This window comes from Triturus cristatus, chromosome 3_1, assembly GCF_964204655.1.
Source record: "Triturus cristatus chromosome 3_1, aTriCri1.1, whole genome shotgun sequence".
NCBI lineage: Eukaryota > Metazoa > Chordata > Amphibia > Caudata > Salamandridae > Triturus > Triturus cristatus.
In genome coordinates, this window is record NC_140583.1 from 402,575,939 (window position 1) to 402,593,952 (window position 18,014).

At 40.9% G+C, this 18,014-nt stretch overlaps 1 protein-coding gene across 1 annotated transcript in view; it reads right to left on the reverse strand.

Moving 5' to 3' along the window:
* Positions 1 to 18,014, reverse strand: part of CYP19A1 (cytochrome P450 family 19 subfamily A member 1) — a 209,783-nt gene that overhangs the window by 17,274 nt on the left and 174,495 nt on the right. The window contains exon 7 of the mRNA XM_085646336.1: positions 4,703 to 4,817. Within this exon, the coding sequence (XP_085502462.1) occupies positions 4,703 to 4,817 (115 nt within the window). The remainder of the gene's footprint in view (positions 1 to 4,702; positions 4,818 to 18,014) is intronic.

The window sequence follows — 18,014 nt, forward strand, 5'->3', positions numbered from 1 at the left end:
GGATACTGATGGGGATTTAATACCAACTTTTACTGGTAGGAATGCCATATCGATTATTGACCATGTTTTAGTTTCATCTAGTATTATATTTATGCGTGCCACTCTGCAGGTTGCCCAACTGTCATTGAGTGATCACAATTGTATTATGATGATATTCCAATTTTGGGGTACAAAAGGAAAAATGCCACAAAGTATTATAACCAACATTGCCCCTTATAGACCTAATGGCACCCGTATCAAATGGGATGGAGTGAGACCTCAAAAAGTTATATATGACATTGTCTCAAAATGCAATAAAGATATTATTTACTGTCTTAATGAGAAGGTAGCCCCTAGCACAGTGATTGATAACTTTGTTAAAATTAATGTTACCATTGTTGGGATTCTAATGGCTCCCCCCAAGAAAAGAGGAAGGGGAAGAAAGGGGTGGTTAAATCATACTTGTATCACGGCTTTAAAGCAACTGAAACAAGCATTACATTGTAAGATAAGAGACAATAAATTAATTAAAAACCTAGGATGTAATTATAAATTTGTCCTTGAGAGGAGGAAAAGGGAGTTGCAAGAGTTAGCATGGGATAAATTATCGTTGGCAGCAGGTATGGCAAATATTAAGATTTTCCGGCAAACTGTGAACATGCCATTTTTAAAGAATGATTCAGTTCCAGAATTGTTATCCCATGTCACACGCGAAGCCTGGGTGTCACATTTTGTGAGCATTGTTTTCGCCTGCCGGAACCTAAGGGATGTGCAATACAAAACTTACCACAGAACAAGTGGCAAGTCATACCCCTAAATATCACATTGGGAGAAGTGGAGGAAGGACTGTAGGGAAGTAGGGAAGGCAAAGCCCTGGGCCCATATGGTGTCCCCGTAGATGTATATAAAGGTAAAGTCGATTTATGAGGGCCAATTCCTACAAGTGTTTTTAACTTAGCTGTGAGTGAGTACATACCCTCTTCGTGGGACCAATTTGTCATTGTTCCTATTTTTAAAAAAGATAAGTCGGAATCCAAAAATTACAGACCAATATCTCTTTTTAGATTCATCGTTCAAAGTGATGAGCAAAGTTTTATTAGTACGCCTGGAGGAATGGGTAAATGGAAATGATATACTTTCACCAGCACAATATGGCTTCAGAAAAGGATTAGGTACAGTTGAACAATGTATCAATTTAGAAATGGTAATAATCAAATATACGGCTGCTAAAGAAGGGAGACTATACTTATGTTTCGCAGATCTTAGCAGTGCCTTTGATCTAGTTGATCACACAATCATGTGGCCTACTTTACTTAATCTTGCGGCTCCCAAGGGAATTATCCACTTTCTTGCAAGACTATACGAGAGGTTAACATGTAAAGTGAGATATGGACAACAGGGTGAGTGCACCCCAGATTTTGAAGTAAGCCGAGGCATTTGCCAAGGTTATGTCCTTGCCCCACTCCTTTTATTTTTAATTATCAATGAGATCAATAATGTTTTGCAGGAGGCGAATGCAGATGCTCCACAAATATTGGGTACCCCCATACCTGTATTATTATACTTGGACAACGCGGTACTGCTTTCTAGGACCCCGATTGGCCTACAACAATTGATGGATAAATTTAGCAAATTTATAGCCTTGCCGAAACTGTTGATTAACAAAACAAAAACGTGTACCATGATATGTGGCCCCAAACCAAAGAAATGTTAAAATTTTTATATCCATAGTACCCCAGTACAAACTGTCAAATCTTTCTGCTACTTAGGGGTAATCTATTGTGGCAATGGTGAATGGAATTTGGAACTATCTAATGTCCGTTCCAAGATGACTAAGAGTGTTCATGGGGTTTTTAGATTTGCATCCAAACTAGGCCACCACCCAGTAAAGGAAATGTTGACAATATATAAGGCGCAATGTGTCGCCACTGTCCTATATGGTGCAGGGCTATGGGGTCATAGCAGCTGCCCGTCCCTATTACAAGAAGAAAATGCCTTTTTGAAATGCCTCTTAAGTCTGCCACCTTTAGCCTCTACAGAATTAATACAGTGCGAGGTGTATCTGACATACCTTACAGACTTAATTGCTATGCGGCCCCTCCTGGTTTGGAAATCGATTTGGGCTAAAGATGAAACAGTTTTTACTAAATCTATTATTGAAGATTGTTTACTTCTTGAGAAAAAATCCCAGATCCCATGGTTAAAATATATGAATGATATAGGGCCATATGTATGAAGGCAATTTTGCGATCGCAAACGCCGAAATTCGCTGAATTTCGGCGTTTGCGATTGCAAATCAGCAGTGTCCAATGTATGACATAAAACACCCCTCGCAAAATAAGGAATCGCAAATTTTGCGATTCTCTATTATACGATTGCATTTAAGGAATCGCAAATTGTGATTCCTTAAATGCAATTTAAGAAGCACAATAAAAGTTCAATTTGGCCGTAAGGAATCGCAAATTACCACCAACTTCAAGTTGGTGGTAATTTGCGATTTCTTTTTTGCATTTTTCAAAGTGCCATGTGACTCACATACATGCCCTTAGGGCATGTATGTGTGCCACATGTGCACACATGCACATTTCAGGGGTGCAACAGGGTGTCCTTTTGACACCCTTAAAATTGCATTCTCAATTTGCGATTCTCTAATTGCGAATCGAAAATTGAGAATGTCTTCCGATTCATTCCTATGGACCTCCAGGCCCATAGGAATGAATGGGGAGGTATTCCTTAATTGCGAATCACAATTTGCAATTCCCAATTAAGGAATATGTAGGATTCGCAAAACTTTTTGCAAATCCTACATACATAGCGTTTTGCGATTCTCAAATAGCTATTCGCAAAAAAGCACTATTTGAGAATCGCAAATGGACATTTTCATACATATGGCCCATATACAGTAAACTATGTAATATACAGATTTTTGTAAATCTGGGACAGGTGTCTTCCCTGAGCAACTGGGAGATTAAGGTTTCATTCCTGGCATACAAAGAAAAATCCGTAGGGAAATTATTGAGAAACAATCGAGTTTTATTTTTTTATCAAACAATTGAATCTAACAGTGGAATTCAAGATTATTTAATTACTGTGACTAACTCTTCGCACCGTTAAGTACTGACTAGATTGAGATTAGCTATAGTGCATCATTTAGTCCCCTTCCCTGTTATGAAAAAGTGTCCTCTAGATTTAACACCATGTCCCTGCGATGAGCTATCTAAACAAAGCACAGTGCACTTTTTGCTCTTTTGTAAGTTTTATCTGAACTTTAGGCAATTTTACCTGAAACCACTTTTTATAAAATATAATGTGAGTGCATATCATGCTGCTATAAATTTGCTCATTGCACTGAATGACCCTGGAATATGTTTTTACGTTGCGTCATACATTTTAAAAGCGATTAGTGTAAGAAAAGGTATTGTTCATGTATGTTGATTTTTGAAGACTATTATTTATTCTGTAATATGTTTTTTAAGATGAATTTTACAATCTGAAAGCAATTAATGTAAGGAAGGTACTATCTCTGTAAAATGATTTTTAAAGATTGTTATTTGCAAGAGAAGGAAGGTACTGTCTCTGTAAAATGATTTTTAAAGATTGTTATTTGCAAAAGAAGGTATTGTCGCTGTAAATTGATCTTTAAAGAATGTTAGTTACTATGCAATCCCTTTTATGGTTGCTTCACAATCCGAATAAAGTTTATTGAACTGGACTGAACTGAACTTAGAAAGGAAAGGCATAACTGGCAAAGAATCCTATTCTTAATCAACAACACAACCAAAATGTAACTAATGGATCACCAACAGACAATAGGGTAACAGTGAATGACGTATGTCATAAGCATCATTTAATTCCCTTATGAAACACAAGTTGAATATTATACATTGTGTCCCACAACCTTAGAAGCACACTCAATGTATTTGTTTTGGAGATGCATTTATTCTGCCAACTGAATGGCTGAGTCTCTCTTCAGTTATGTAAAAACTGAGAATGTATTTAGAAGTATACATACCTTCATTTAGCATGTAGAGTTCAATTAGTTCAGTAACGTTTTGAATTATTTCAGCACTGCAGTGGAATTCATCCAGACTATGGGCCGGATTTAAATTTTGTCGGGGAGAATACAGTAGGCTAAGGTGGCATAGGACATTACCTCAGCCACCTTGATAGACTACCACACGTCAAATTTAGAGACAACCCTCGGCCCAGCAGTTATCTCTGTAGATTGAAAGGAACGGCTGTCATAGGAATTCCTTTCAATGTACTAAAATCTTTGTGGACGATTTGTTTTGACTTCCAAAGCGGGAGCTTTTTTGTGAAAAAACTAAACTAAATAGCCCCACACCCTGGGAGTTTTCTCCCAGAGTGTGGGGGTCATTATTGTTTCTTTCCTGTCTCTCACTGCCAGGCTTTTCCTGGCAATGATGGACCTCTCCGTCAGACCATTGCAGGAAGTATTCTGTCGATGGAGCCAATTGCAGCCCCTCGGCAGAATACTTAAGGTCTGCTTGTCACAAAAAGAGTTGGAATGACTGAGGGTTGGGTGGGTAGGATACGTCATCAGGTTGCTAAGGGGTACTCTGTCCACCAAACTCTAAATCTGGCCCTATGTTTTTAAACTTTCATAGTATCAACAATTATATGATATCAAGAACAAAAGAAAGGATAGAAAACATATGACAAAAGGAGAGTTAGACTTCATTGCCAACAAAACTATCAATACCTGGGCAAAAATTAACTCAGACGCAAAATCCATGTTCTCTTCTAGCCTCTCCACAGTTGAAAGTTTCTGACGCTTCTTTTCAATTAGCTTTTCAATGGCTTCTTTCAAATCCTTCCTAAAGAGGAAATAGCACAATACAGCCAGACAATATTAATGACACAGTCCTTCAGTGAGTGATGCTTGATATCGAACTTGTGAAAAAGCAACTAAAGATCCAAAATGAAACAAACTATTCACAATGTTATGTAAAGTTATGTCAAAGGAACTGCTCATTCCTAATCCGAAAGTTCTAGATAAGAAAACTCATTGCACTTCCTGTTTTTGGGAACTCGTTTTCATGGTTGATCATATATATTTCCTATATGTACGATGATATCAAGAATAGTCACAGTACATGCCCTAATTCCCAGTACACAACTAACATATTTCATACTTTTTCGAGCAATCTCCATTGTAACAGTTTCTGCCTGTTCCTGCAAACTGACAAACATCACTCAGAGAATCCTCTGAACACTGGTAGTGCACAAGACATAGCGCTACATTAAAACGATGGCATTAAAAACTTCTGCATGTACTTAATAGTCTCCACATTACTATCCATCACAGGGTGGCACATGCACGTTTGTGGCGTCTCAAGGCAAAGTACAAGGAAGTAAGAGAATAAACATAGGTCATAACTTTACAATAAATTTTTGGCGGATACAATTCTAAATGTAACAATGTGTAAAGGTGCAATAAAGTGTTTAGAGAACATCACAGAGTGGTAGTGTAGTGGAGGCAGCGTTTTAGATACATACATTGCTATGTTAGCATAAGCGCCTTAGATGTTAGAAACGCCATCTTGCCACTTTTTCTGCTTTTGCACACAACACTGCAGATACATGTTATTATTTGAAAACTGCTTGCTTGCCTTTTCTTCACATGAGAACTGTCTGTTGTTCACATCCCTAGACTTGCAGTGCAACCTTGGTCTGAACAATGTGTGCAGAAACAGTCTGAGCCACCAAACAATGTATGTTTTTGAGTTCAGGTTGATCGACCCACGCTCTAGCCAAAACACGCACACAGCTGCAAATATCTGAAAGTCGAGAGCCTTTAATATTGCAGTTTGCATGCATTAGACACACATTCTGGAGAAGAACTTTTCCAGGCCCAGAGCAAAGCTGATCCTGTGATGTGATTCACCTAAGCTGATCTTTACGGTATGGGGTTCCCCATTCAAACCTAGAGACCTTCTATTAGTATATTAATACTAGCTTACTAGCGAAGGGAGGGTGGTTGTATTCCACTATCATTTGTAATATGATTTCTCCCTTCATTTTCTGTGGTATCGTAACAATGCTGATGGTTTTAATTTTAATCATTTGTCTGCTTATGTTAGCCAAAGTACTACATCTTCGGACACGTCGTTTATAAAATAAACATTTTAAACTTTACCGTGTCTCTGATTACACTTGTTGTGGACTGATATGAGAATAATAACGGACAGGTATTTCTGATTCCCACCATTCCTGAGAGTACTCTAAGTCGCTTGTTCTGGGTTGTCTATACATTGGTAGCTTCAAGAGGATACGAAAAATTAATGGGACACTGTTGCTAGTTGGAACGGGGTTCTGGGTACTGAGGGGAGTTTTTGGTACACCGCAATTCACTGAGGTCCTGGTTTCCTGCGCATAGTTCTGTGCATGAGCAGAATCCCTGCAACAGTAGGATAAGATTTAGCTGGAAATGTGTGGTACACGTGGAACTGAAATTATTTGAACACAGAAAAGTCTGCTCTGACAGCTGGTGAACCAAGTTCCATATTTTTTAACCATCCCTGAGAAGGTTTGATTTAGTGTGCATTTTTTAGTGAGGAGGAGGGGGTGTATCACGTAGAATTGACTAATAATTCTGAAGAGGACAGAGTCTGGGCTAGATAGCTTGGAGCTCTAGAATGAAACACTTTGATTACTATTCATACAAGTTTGAATAGATTGAGATTTCACAACTAATTTGAAATCTTGGTCTGGAATACAAGATAGAACTGTGCAGCTTTAACCATTAAATTAATATGGCCTTTCACATTAATATGTTTGTCCACCATCAGGTCGTGTTTTCTCAAAATCAGATCATAGAGCACTTCATAACTACTCACTTGGCTGCACCTCACCCAGCCATTCAGTGCCTTGCTGGAGTAATCCAGGCAATCCACCCAAGTGGGTGCGCAGGGGGTCTGCTTCCGTCAATGCTGGAGTCGAGGCATGCATCCAATGTCCTGATGATGATCCACGCATTGTTCACATGGATCGAAACGCCGTCGACATCTTAAAACACCTTATACGTCACTAGAAATGTTATCATTTGAATATGTAAAGGTGTTCCTTGCGATTTGTTTCTCACATCGAGAATTTTTTCTGTAACAAACCGTGAGCCTTGCCTGAGCCTCCATGTGTGTTTCCTAATTGTTTGTTTCTGATTGTGTAGTAGGATACAGGCTTGTGTCCCACTTTCTGTACATATTTCTAAAAATTGTTAACTATTAAATACTAGACCTCTGTCCGGCTGGACAAGTGCAAACAATATAGCACTGATCGGGTCTATATTCATTCACATGTTTTCATCCCTATCTTCCCAAGGGACCACTGTTTAAATACATTTCTAAAAGTGACATCTTCTGAATTTACATAAATCCGATTTTACCATTAAAGAGGTTTTAACTTACAATTTATTTGCATCTAAATAGCATATCTCTATCTGCTCCCAATACAATGTTAGCGCTTACTAAATGTAATAAGATAACCAGATGTTGTCAGTGGGCAAGATTAGTCTTACCACAGCAAAAAACGACTTTAGGAGTTGTTTAGTGCCAGGACATGTAAAACCTAAGTACCCCTGTTCTACTTTTTAAATACCATGCTCCCTGCTCTATGAGCTGTTAGAGCCCACCTAAACGGTGATGTATAAGAATTAAAAGGGAAGTTTAGTTTTGGCAATAGGCTTATTTTGCCAGGTCGAAATGGCAGTGTAAAACTGCAATACAGGGTTACTGGAGTGGGTAGCACAATGAGTGCTGCTGCCCATTAGTAGCATTTAGCTTACAGGCCCTGGGTACATGTAGTATCATATACTAGGGACTTACAAGAAAATTAAATGTGCCAATCCGGTGTATTTGACCATGTTTTAAGGAGAGATCACAAGTATCTTAGCACTGGTTAGCAGTGGTAAAGATCACAGAGTCCTAAAGCCAACACAAATGTATTCAGCACAAATAGAAGGGGTGAAGGCAACATGGTTGGGTTGCTATCATCCAAGAGTGTCAGGTCTAACAGATTTGATCATCGAAGCATGGGCGATCATCCGGGACCTAGCACAATTGTGTTCTGATGATAATGGAGATTCTCTTATTGATTGAGGAAGATGTGACCATGCCAGATGGGAACTAGATACGGACATGTAATTACAGTAGATGCCTTGGCAAGGTAGGAAACTTCCATTTTCCAGTACAACCATTTAATTTGTGTCCCCTCCTGGGTAAAGTGTAGTCTGAAGAACAGCTTAATTATCACTTTGAGCTGGATTTGTTCTTGGGTCACTTTGTGAATGCAAGCGTTAGTGTCCCAACTACAGTGCCAGCGACTTGTACACACAATGCTATACTGCTGTGGATACTAGAGACAGAAAACTGTGTACAGGAAGAAGGGAATGGCTCATTCAACTGACTGATTGCAATAGAAATGCTTTTATGTGTGTAGTGCTGTACCACAGAAGGAAACTTGCAGAAACATTATGCACCTGCTTACATAAGGAATTAAGGAACCTATATAAGGACCTAATGGATGGACAGAATTGTATCTCTGCTAGACACACCGTGAGAATTAGAAAGTACGATAGTTAAAGGAAGTTGAATGAAAGAGAATTTATGCATACCCATGGGAATCTTAATCTTACCCCTTTCCGCCACTAAGAACACCTTTACAAAATGGCGGGTGATAGAATGCCGACTATGGATAGGTCTGTCAACAATTATGTAGACCAAGCAAATCCTGTGTATGTACTCTCAAAAACTGACAAGACTGGATGTCGAAAGGAGGTGCAAGCTTTGGACAGTGATCATGAAGAATGTGACAAAGGATCTTAAATTGTTTAGGGTTGCAAGTTAGGTGCGCTGGGCCTGACTCACAAAAGCAACCTTAGACGTTTGAGGGAGTTTCCCCTTTTGCAGCATTGACAAAACTGCTTTTTAATAGTAAGCTTGCAGTTCCTATCTTTTTACGCACCCGTAAACTTACTATTAAAATGCAGTTTTGTGAATTCTGCATAAGTGTAAACTTACTCAAAGGTGTAAGCTTGACTTCCTGAATCATTCCCGCTGATTCATCATGATTAATGTAATATTCATAGATCTCCCATGCAGTCCGCAAGACGTACAGTACTTTTATTGAATGGATATGTATAGCAAGCAAGGTGTTACATTATGTGGATTGTTTTATCTGTAGTGAAAGAAGAAATAAATGCGAGTGCTCCAATTTATCTCACTTCTCCCAGTACACTACTCGGCGCTATGTTATCCTACAATCACCAGATAACAGAGTTAATGGTTGAATAGTGTTCCTTTAGGAATAAAACAATTCTTAGTGAAACAGTCAAAGTTGACCAAATACAAAATAGATACATGATAATTCAATTTATTGCAACAATAAATTGGTGAAAACAATTACAAAATGCAAAGTAGCAGGTAGGGCACCAGGCCTTCACATGCACAGTGATATTTCCAGTTTGCGCTTTTTGCAGTTAAATGACCATTGCCACATCGGGGCTAGACCGCTGCTCCAATACATAGGGTTTATGAGAGTATTAAAAGAGAACTTATCTATACGATAGGAACTACGTGGACAATTTATTGAAGCGTGGTGTAGCTCAAAATCTCCTTGTTTTGCTACCAATGATATTGTTAAAATGCTTAATTGTGATAATGCGAAAAAGAATGTGATGATGGTCCCCTTGATTAGCAGCCAGTTAGCCAGGTGGGCTTAGTTAGTAATGCTGGTAGCATTCATCATTGTGACAGAAGTGAAATGTTTTATGAAGGAAAATTGAACCTTTGCTGGAAAATAATGTGCAGACTTTCTCTATCATCCACAGAGGACTGGGTTCTTCGAGTTGGCACCCAAAGCAAATGTCTATCAAACTCTAATTCTGTAACAGTTCTAGATGTCTGGGCAATAGACATTAATTCTTACTAAAGACTCATACGCTTACTTCACAAGACCACAGAGAGGTGCTTTTGGAATGGTGTATAAGAAAACCGCCACACTTTTGGAGCAGCCAATGAACAAGTATCAATATTATTAAGGTCTACTACATTCAAATGCAAAACTGTTGTACCCTGTACATAGAGACACTGGTAGCCATGTTGTATGTTTCAAGTCTTCTTTATTGGTTCCACGTCAGGGTAGTATCATAGTCCAGACAGATCTAGTCAGGTACTAGCCATGTACCAGCCCCACCAGGAGCAGCCTGCTTAGCTGCTCAGCCCATCTCCAACTGTCACCACTCATCCACACAGGCACCCAGGCATTCAATTCATCACAGTCACACCAACATTCCGTTACCATCTCTCACTCTGGCTGAGCAGCTAGGAGGACCTAGGCTGATTACATATACTTGTAATACTTAGGATATAACATTATCCCTTTCCTTTAAATAGAAACAAAAATTACAAATCTAAACGAGAAAACTATACTCAAGAAAGCGGTAATGTTCATAACTCAGGGATGCAACTAAAAGCAAAACATCACAAGAGTGTGAACAATGTAAATCAAGAAAAGATGGGCAAAATACGACATATAAAATGTGCATCAATATCCCCCATCCTCCCTCTTTAAAATTATTAAGACATTTCCAAACGTGAAATAAATTATTAAGTCACAAACAATGTTACAATGCAGAGAAGCGAAACTAATAGCAACTTTGTCAGAGTATAAACACTGCGTACCTTTAGGAAGGAATAAAATTGTGATGCAGTAATAATTACCAAGTAATAATAAATTCCAAGCAAGCAATAACCACATCCTTCCCCAAAAAACATTAGAGAATAATGTAGTGAAGGGTGGACACACCACACGACTAACACCTGAGGCCAGAAACAGACAACAAGGGTGAACCAACACCAAAAACACACATGTACCACAAAATGGCCCACATAGAGGATACACACAGTGAGGCACAGGGTGACTTACACACAACAACATCTGAAGCGCTGGGCAACTTACACAGGACAGCACGAGATGCGCAGGGCGACTTACACACAAAACTGCAACATGTGATGCGCGAGGCAACTTACACACATACAGACATGACGTGCAGCGCAAGGCGACTTACCAACACATCAGACCAAAAGTTCAAACCAAACGTGCAGCGTAAGACGACCCACAATGATCACGAAACCACCTACCAAGACCAGAACCACCATCATGTAAGGGAGTGTAAATTAAATCCCGCATAAGTGTAAAGAGGCAGAAACTTTGGCATACAAACACAAGGTACCCTTGTACATAAATTGGGAATGACACCCACAGGTATAAGGGAGCTAATCCATATACCTACCTCCATGTAGGGGTTACTAACTGGGACTAAAACCCAACCTTACCCCATACCTAAGGGATCAACTGTGATGTCCACCCACTAGGAGACTAGGATGTCCAAACCAAAAAACATTGTTAAAATGTGGCATCACGAAATATGAAACTTTTGATATTACTAAAATAAATCCATCTACTGTAGAACACTGGTGACCCGTGCCCCACGCCGGTGAGCAATCTCTCTCCCGAGCTGTGCTACATTGGACACACACTAGCCTAGAGTACACCAAGAAGAAAAGTAATGTATGACATATTTGAACAAAACATAAGGGAATTACTGCGTGCCAAAGCGTGCCTTTGTAGCAAATAGAGAATGTCCAGTAAGGTAGTAACTCACTTTGGGAGCACAGGAACAGTCTTAACTGAAGCGTCAGAGTATGACAAAACTAACATGAATAAACCATAGCTCAAGTGGTTTTCCTGTGATACAATTCAGACTGGTTGCAATTGCATTCTCTGCGGCACAATGTGTCTCTATGATGAACTGGGTGTCTGCCCCACGATAGTGCCCAATGTTAAGACAAACAGGTGAATGATAAACATGAGAGTACCTGTAGTTTCTCCGAGCTTTGACTAACCTATAAACCAAAAGGTTGCAGAGATGTCGACTATCTGGACCATGTGACATCCCTGGACACCTTCAAATCACATGAAGACATAAACTGCTACTGAACAAAACACTACGACGCACCCGGTCAAGTGCAAGATTTTGTGAACTTAATAGAAAAAACAACATGGTTGGCAAAGCGCAATAAATTTACTTCGTGACAGCAAGCCTTCTATAGAAGATGATGAAAGACTGCAGCCACCAAACACAAGATGGCGGCACGTTTTCTACATCGCTGCAGAGTGGTTCACGTTGCGTACATGCACCACAACGTCCTATATCCCGAGAAGCACCGCCAGAGCTGAGGCAGCCCTGCACGTCAGAATACAGATGACGCAGGGCCCATCGCAGGAGAGACTACACGCGACCAATCAGCTGGAAAGAGGTAGGTGCGCTAGTTCCTTGGCTCGTGCCCGGCTTTTTTTTTTAATTGAGCATGGCGGTTAAACGGGCATTTTCGCAGCTCCTCTGGACGCATGTCCAAATTGAATTCAAGCTTTGTTGGACAAATCCAGCAACCGGCACCAAACTTCATTTCGATATAAACAGACACTGAGTGAGTTCTTGAATGCAGAGAAACATCCCTGTAGACGGCACCTAAGTCCAATGTCAAATATCCTTTGCCTTTTGCAGAAACTGGCACATTTGTAAAACGCAGACCACTCTGTAACATGCCACAAACAGCGTAGAAATGTCATACCTCAAAGTCTATTGAATGGTACCACTATTGATACACCATCTGTGTAACCACTGCATGAAGTATGCTGTGACAGTGGATCCAGAGCTGTCACCATGTAAAAGAAGCGCTCCCACAGTAAACACAAACAAAGTCACAGTGGTCACAGTGGCTTGCGCACTCCATGTTCATCCAAGGCACAAAATTAGTAGAGCCACTTAGCTCGTGTGTGGCACCTGTGAAGTACATTCACTGAGTTAGACCATAACTCACATCTGTTTAGCCACAATTCCTTTACACCATAAAAATATCTATGCAGCATATACTAAAGGATGTGGTAGGGTGAAACTTAGTCCAGACATACCCTAACATACCTGAGGTCATATCTATAAGGCAAGTTCAGGCTGGACACACACGCTGGTTGGGGCCGTCGATGACATGGACACTGGTGGGGCTGGCTTGCCTGTTGCTTCAAACAAGATGCTCTTTACTTTATTACGGTTGATTTCTTCTGTCTTATTACTCAAATCCCTTGTAGACTCTAGGTTTCTGTAATTCCTTGTTTTTTGTACCATCTTTAAGTACGCTTGAGTACAGGTCCGCTCGTCCACACAGGCACCCTACTCTCTCTTCCAAATATCAAAGCACCCCTGGATACTGTAGGAGCAGGCCCTGGGGGGTGGCGGGCCCCAGGGCCATCACAGGCTCCAGGAGGGGGGCTGCGCAGCCCCCCTCCCAACATCTACAAAGCCCCGAGGGGTGGTGGTCTTCGGGGCTTTGGGGGTCTATCACAGACCCCCTAATTTAAATATTTAGAGCCCCAGGGAGGTGGCAGTCCCAGGGGCATGTGGGGGGACTCGAGCACCCCCACACAGGTTTTATATATTTTTTTAAAACAAGCCCTGGGGAGTGGCGGTCCTCGGGGCTGCGGGGGGGCCGTGCCCCCCGCAAATATTTTAGATAAGCCCCGGGGGTGGCGGTCCCCGTGGTTTGGGGGGCCTTTGAGCCCCCCACACATAATTAATAAGCCCCGGGGGTGGCGGTCCTGGGGGCACCGCCAATATGTTTTAAAAACCCCGTGGGTGGCGGTCCCCGGGGCTGGGGGCCCCTTTGGGCCCCCATACCAATACATATTGTGCTCCTGGGAATTGGCCCACCCGGGGGCTGAATATTAAAGAAGCGCGGGAGTCCGCGCTTCATTTTTAAAAAAAATTTGGGGCGAAATTCACGCTGGGTGTTCGAATCTCGCCGATTTTTAAAAAAAATATATATATTTTTTTGGGCCCTGGGGTCCTTGTGGGACCCCCTGAGCAGGTCTAGGGGGGTCAGGGTGCTTCTACCGCGCATGGATACTGAACCGAGGCACAAGATGGCTGCCAACACTTCCTGGTTTGGAATGTTGACAGCCAATTAGCATACAGCTCGTGATCAGGAGGGTGCGCGGATCCACCGCGCCCATAGATATATATGTGATTTTACTTTTGATTTTCTCAGGAACTACTGAACGGATTTACACCATTTAACCAAAAGGCACGACTCTGAACTAAGGGCTGAAATTTGGTGTAATTCCGTTCAGCAGTTCGGGCTGTAGCTGCGACTAAAGGTTCCTATGGAAAATTGCATTGGAAAAACACGTATTGGGACTTCCCCTTTTATCTCGGCCCCCGCTTGACAGATCACCCCAAGACTTTCAGGATAGAAGCGTACCGGAGCTGGCCAAAAGTTTTGAAGATTTGTCAACCGGCGCCAAAGTTATTGGGAATAGAATGTTGCGGATTTCCTATGGAAAATGGGTCCTAACTATAACTACCTACTGGCGACCACCAGTACGTGAGATATATATATATATATATATATATATATATATATATATATATATATATATATATATATATATATATGTATAAATACGGTATTATGAATCATGTATGCTCTTTTATAGGGAATTTTAATCACTGAAAACATATTTTTTTATATATGCTCGCACTTTATTTATTTTTTATTTTATTCTTTTTCTGTTTTATTGTAATCAAATGATTAATACAATAAAGTATTTTATTCACATTCACAGTAGTACAGTCCGAAGGCATGGCTCTGCTGCTGTCATCCCTTACGCTGGTGCATAACAATGCAAGGCTGCATGCGTGATGTCTAGCACAGGTTTTGTACCAGAAGTGTATCCTTTCAGTACAAAATGTTATGCTGAGACTTAGTTTAAAATTATTTTAACTTTGTATTTGAGCTGTAAATAAAGCACGTGTGCGAAGTTAGAAACGTTTTAAGAAAACTTTTCCCAAATGTTATGCCTGCCTTAAAGCGGTGTAAATTTGTGGGGCAAAACCTGTCTACTTTTTTTAAGTAGATAGGGCTATGTGTCAGTATCCATGCGCGGTTGCATGGAAACACCTATGTACCACCCATAGAACATCCCCTTGACACAAAGCAATGCAAAGTAGCGCCTAGCACAATTTTGAATTACTGTATGTCTATTTTCCAGGGCAAATCAAGATTTGCACTGACAAGTAAATCACAATTCAAGACTTTACGTCGGTTTACGTCACAGTTTGTGACACTGCACGGCAAAAGCATCCTTGATAAAACTGGCCCCTGGTATACAAGTGTTGGGAATTGTATTGGGGTTTTTTGGCCTATTAGGAGATTGCAAATGTTAGAGCGGGGATATGTGGTAGATATCTGTTTTAGTTTGGATGTTTATTCCCTTAGCTTGTAAATAGACAAGCAGATGAAAAAGAACACAGCTCCTTTCAAAATGTACAGATATGTCTATGATTAATGCATGCACAAACAATGTTACCTTGTTTCCACAGTAAATATAAGAGATTTCACACAACAAATAGACTTGTCGTGCACTGGCACGGTTTGGGAGATGTGGGAACACTGCTCGTGGGACTCACTGCATCAGTCTGCTTTCAAATAACAAGGTGGAATGTGTGCCTCCATGGCGTGGGGGCTTGTTGAACAGAAAGCATAAGCACAGATGGGGCTGTCACAACCTTTTAAAGCACATTTACTATGCTACAGAGGCGGGTACATCTTAGTCAGCACACCAAGACCTTTCCTTCTCATGTTTTGGCATGCCACAATCTGTGATGTTGCGTCATCTGTGCCCACTACAGAAAGAGGTGCCAGAAAATTATTTTATACTGGTGTAAAAACAGAAACATCGCTTTTTATTCTGCGTGACAGCCGATGCTTGACTAAGTGCATTTTAAACTATTACATTTTTTTGGCTAATGCCAACATTTCCACGAGAATAGTTGTATATTCCTGTATATCAAGTTCCCTCCCATGATAGAAGTGATTTTATGTGCTTCTATATCCTAGAAATATGTTATTTCTGAAGCTGAAAACCAAATAAGAATATTTATTTATATATATATATATATATATATATATATATATATATATCAGAAGCAAAGGGTGTCCCCAAAGGAAAGGTCGCACACAGAAGAGCATCCGCACACCATCTCCGGCAGCAACCCCACACCACGGGCATACGCAGCCTTCCTGATTGCAGTATGCCAAACGTTTCAAGCCGTAGCCCTTGATCACCGGCCTGCAATCAACACAAGGAGGCATCCACATAGATTAGGAATTTTTATTGGTAGATAACAGTCCCGCCCCAGTGGGTCTTTATGCATGCCCTCACCCAACCGGGTAAACATTGTTTGTGACACTGTGAGGCATCCAATCCACTGGGGTGTACAGGGAACGCCAGTTTTTAGCAGATGGACTGCATTTACCAGAATGCCATGCCTGCTTACGCCCACTGGGGCGGGACTGTTATCTACCAATAAAAGTTCCTAATCTATGTGGATGCCTCCTTGTGTTGATTGCAGGCCGGTGATCAAGGGCTACGGCTTGAAACGTTTGGCATACTGCAATCAGGAAGGCTGCGTATGCCCGTGGTGTGGGGTTGCTGCCGGAGATGGTGTGCGGATGCTCTTCTGTGTGCGACCTTTCCTTGGGGGCACCCTTTGCTTCTGATGTTTTGCGGCTCCTCCGGCCGCGGAATGGTCCCGCTGCTGAACCTTGGCGGATCCCGGTGCTCGTCAATACGGGCACGTTTCGGGAACAGAAGGGGCCTCATTTCTGGATTGTATTGGTGAACTACACTACGGTCTTTATGCATGCCCTCACCCAACCGGGTTAACATTGTTTGTGACACTGTGAGGCATCCAATCCACTGGGGTGTACAGGGAACGCCAGTTTTTAGCAGATGGACTGCATTTACCAGAATGCCATGCCTGCTTACGCCCACTGGGGCGGGACTGTTATCTACCAATAAAAGTTCCTAATCTATGTGGATGCCTCCTTGTGTTGATTGCAGGCTGGTGATCAAGGGCTACGGCTTGAAACGTTTGGCATACTGCAATCAGGAAGGCTGCGTATGCCCGTGGTGTGGGATTGCTGCCGGAGATGGTGTGCGGATGCTCTTCTGTGTGCGACCTTTCCTTTGGGGACACCCTTTGCTTCTGATATATATATATATATATATATATATATATATATATATATATATATATATATATATATATATATATATATATATCCCCTGTACTCGTAACTTTATCAAGGTTGGAACCAGACAATGTTGAATAACTTTATTGTTATCTATCAATTAACTTTTTTACATTGTCCTCTGATCTTACATATTTATTTATTTATTTTTTAAAATATTTATGTATGGCATTAATTTGTGAAACGTATCTCATTAACATTAGTATTTGCACTGCTATATGATATATGGTTTTACTACAAACAATATGTACTCTTTGATCCGATTTGAAGTCTGTTTTCTGGTTCTATGAGACTTGTAGGAGGAGCTGGCTTCACTCAAAAAATGTATTTATTGCACTGTTTTGTCTCGACATGTCATGTGATCAAGCCCGGTTGAATCCGGGAGAAACGCGTCATGTTGTTGTAAGGGAAGAATAAACCTGCACTTGGAAACTATTTACCTGCGTGGTGGTCCGTTCCTGGTTGTGTTTCACACAACTTCTCATCCAAGGATTGTGGTTGCATATATATATATATATATATATATATATATATATATATATATATATATATATATATATATATATTACCTACTGGCGGTCGCCAGTAGGTAGTTATAGTTAGGACCACGTTTCCATAGGAAAACCTCAACATTCTATTTTGAATAACTTTGGCGCCGGTCGACGAATCCTCGCGAATTTCTCAAAATAGGTGGGGCACTACGCTCCGCTCCTACCCTGAAAGTCTCGGGGGGATCCGTCAAGCGGGGGCTGAGATAAAAGGGGGGTCCCAAAACGCGTTTTTCCCATGCATTTTTCCATAGGACCTTTAGAACGAGCTACAGCCCGAACGGCTGAACAGAATTACTCAAAATTTGGCAGAGAG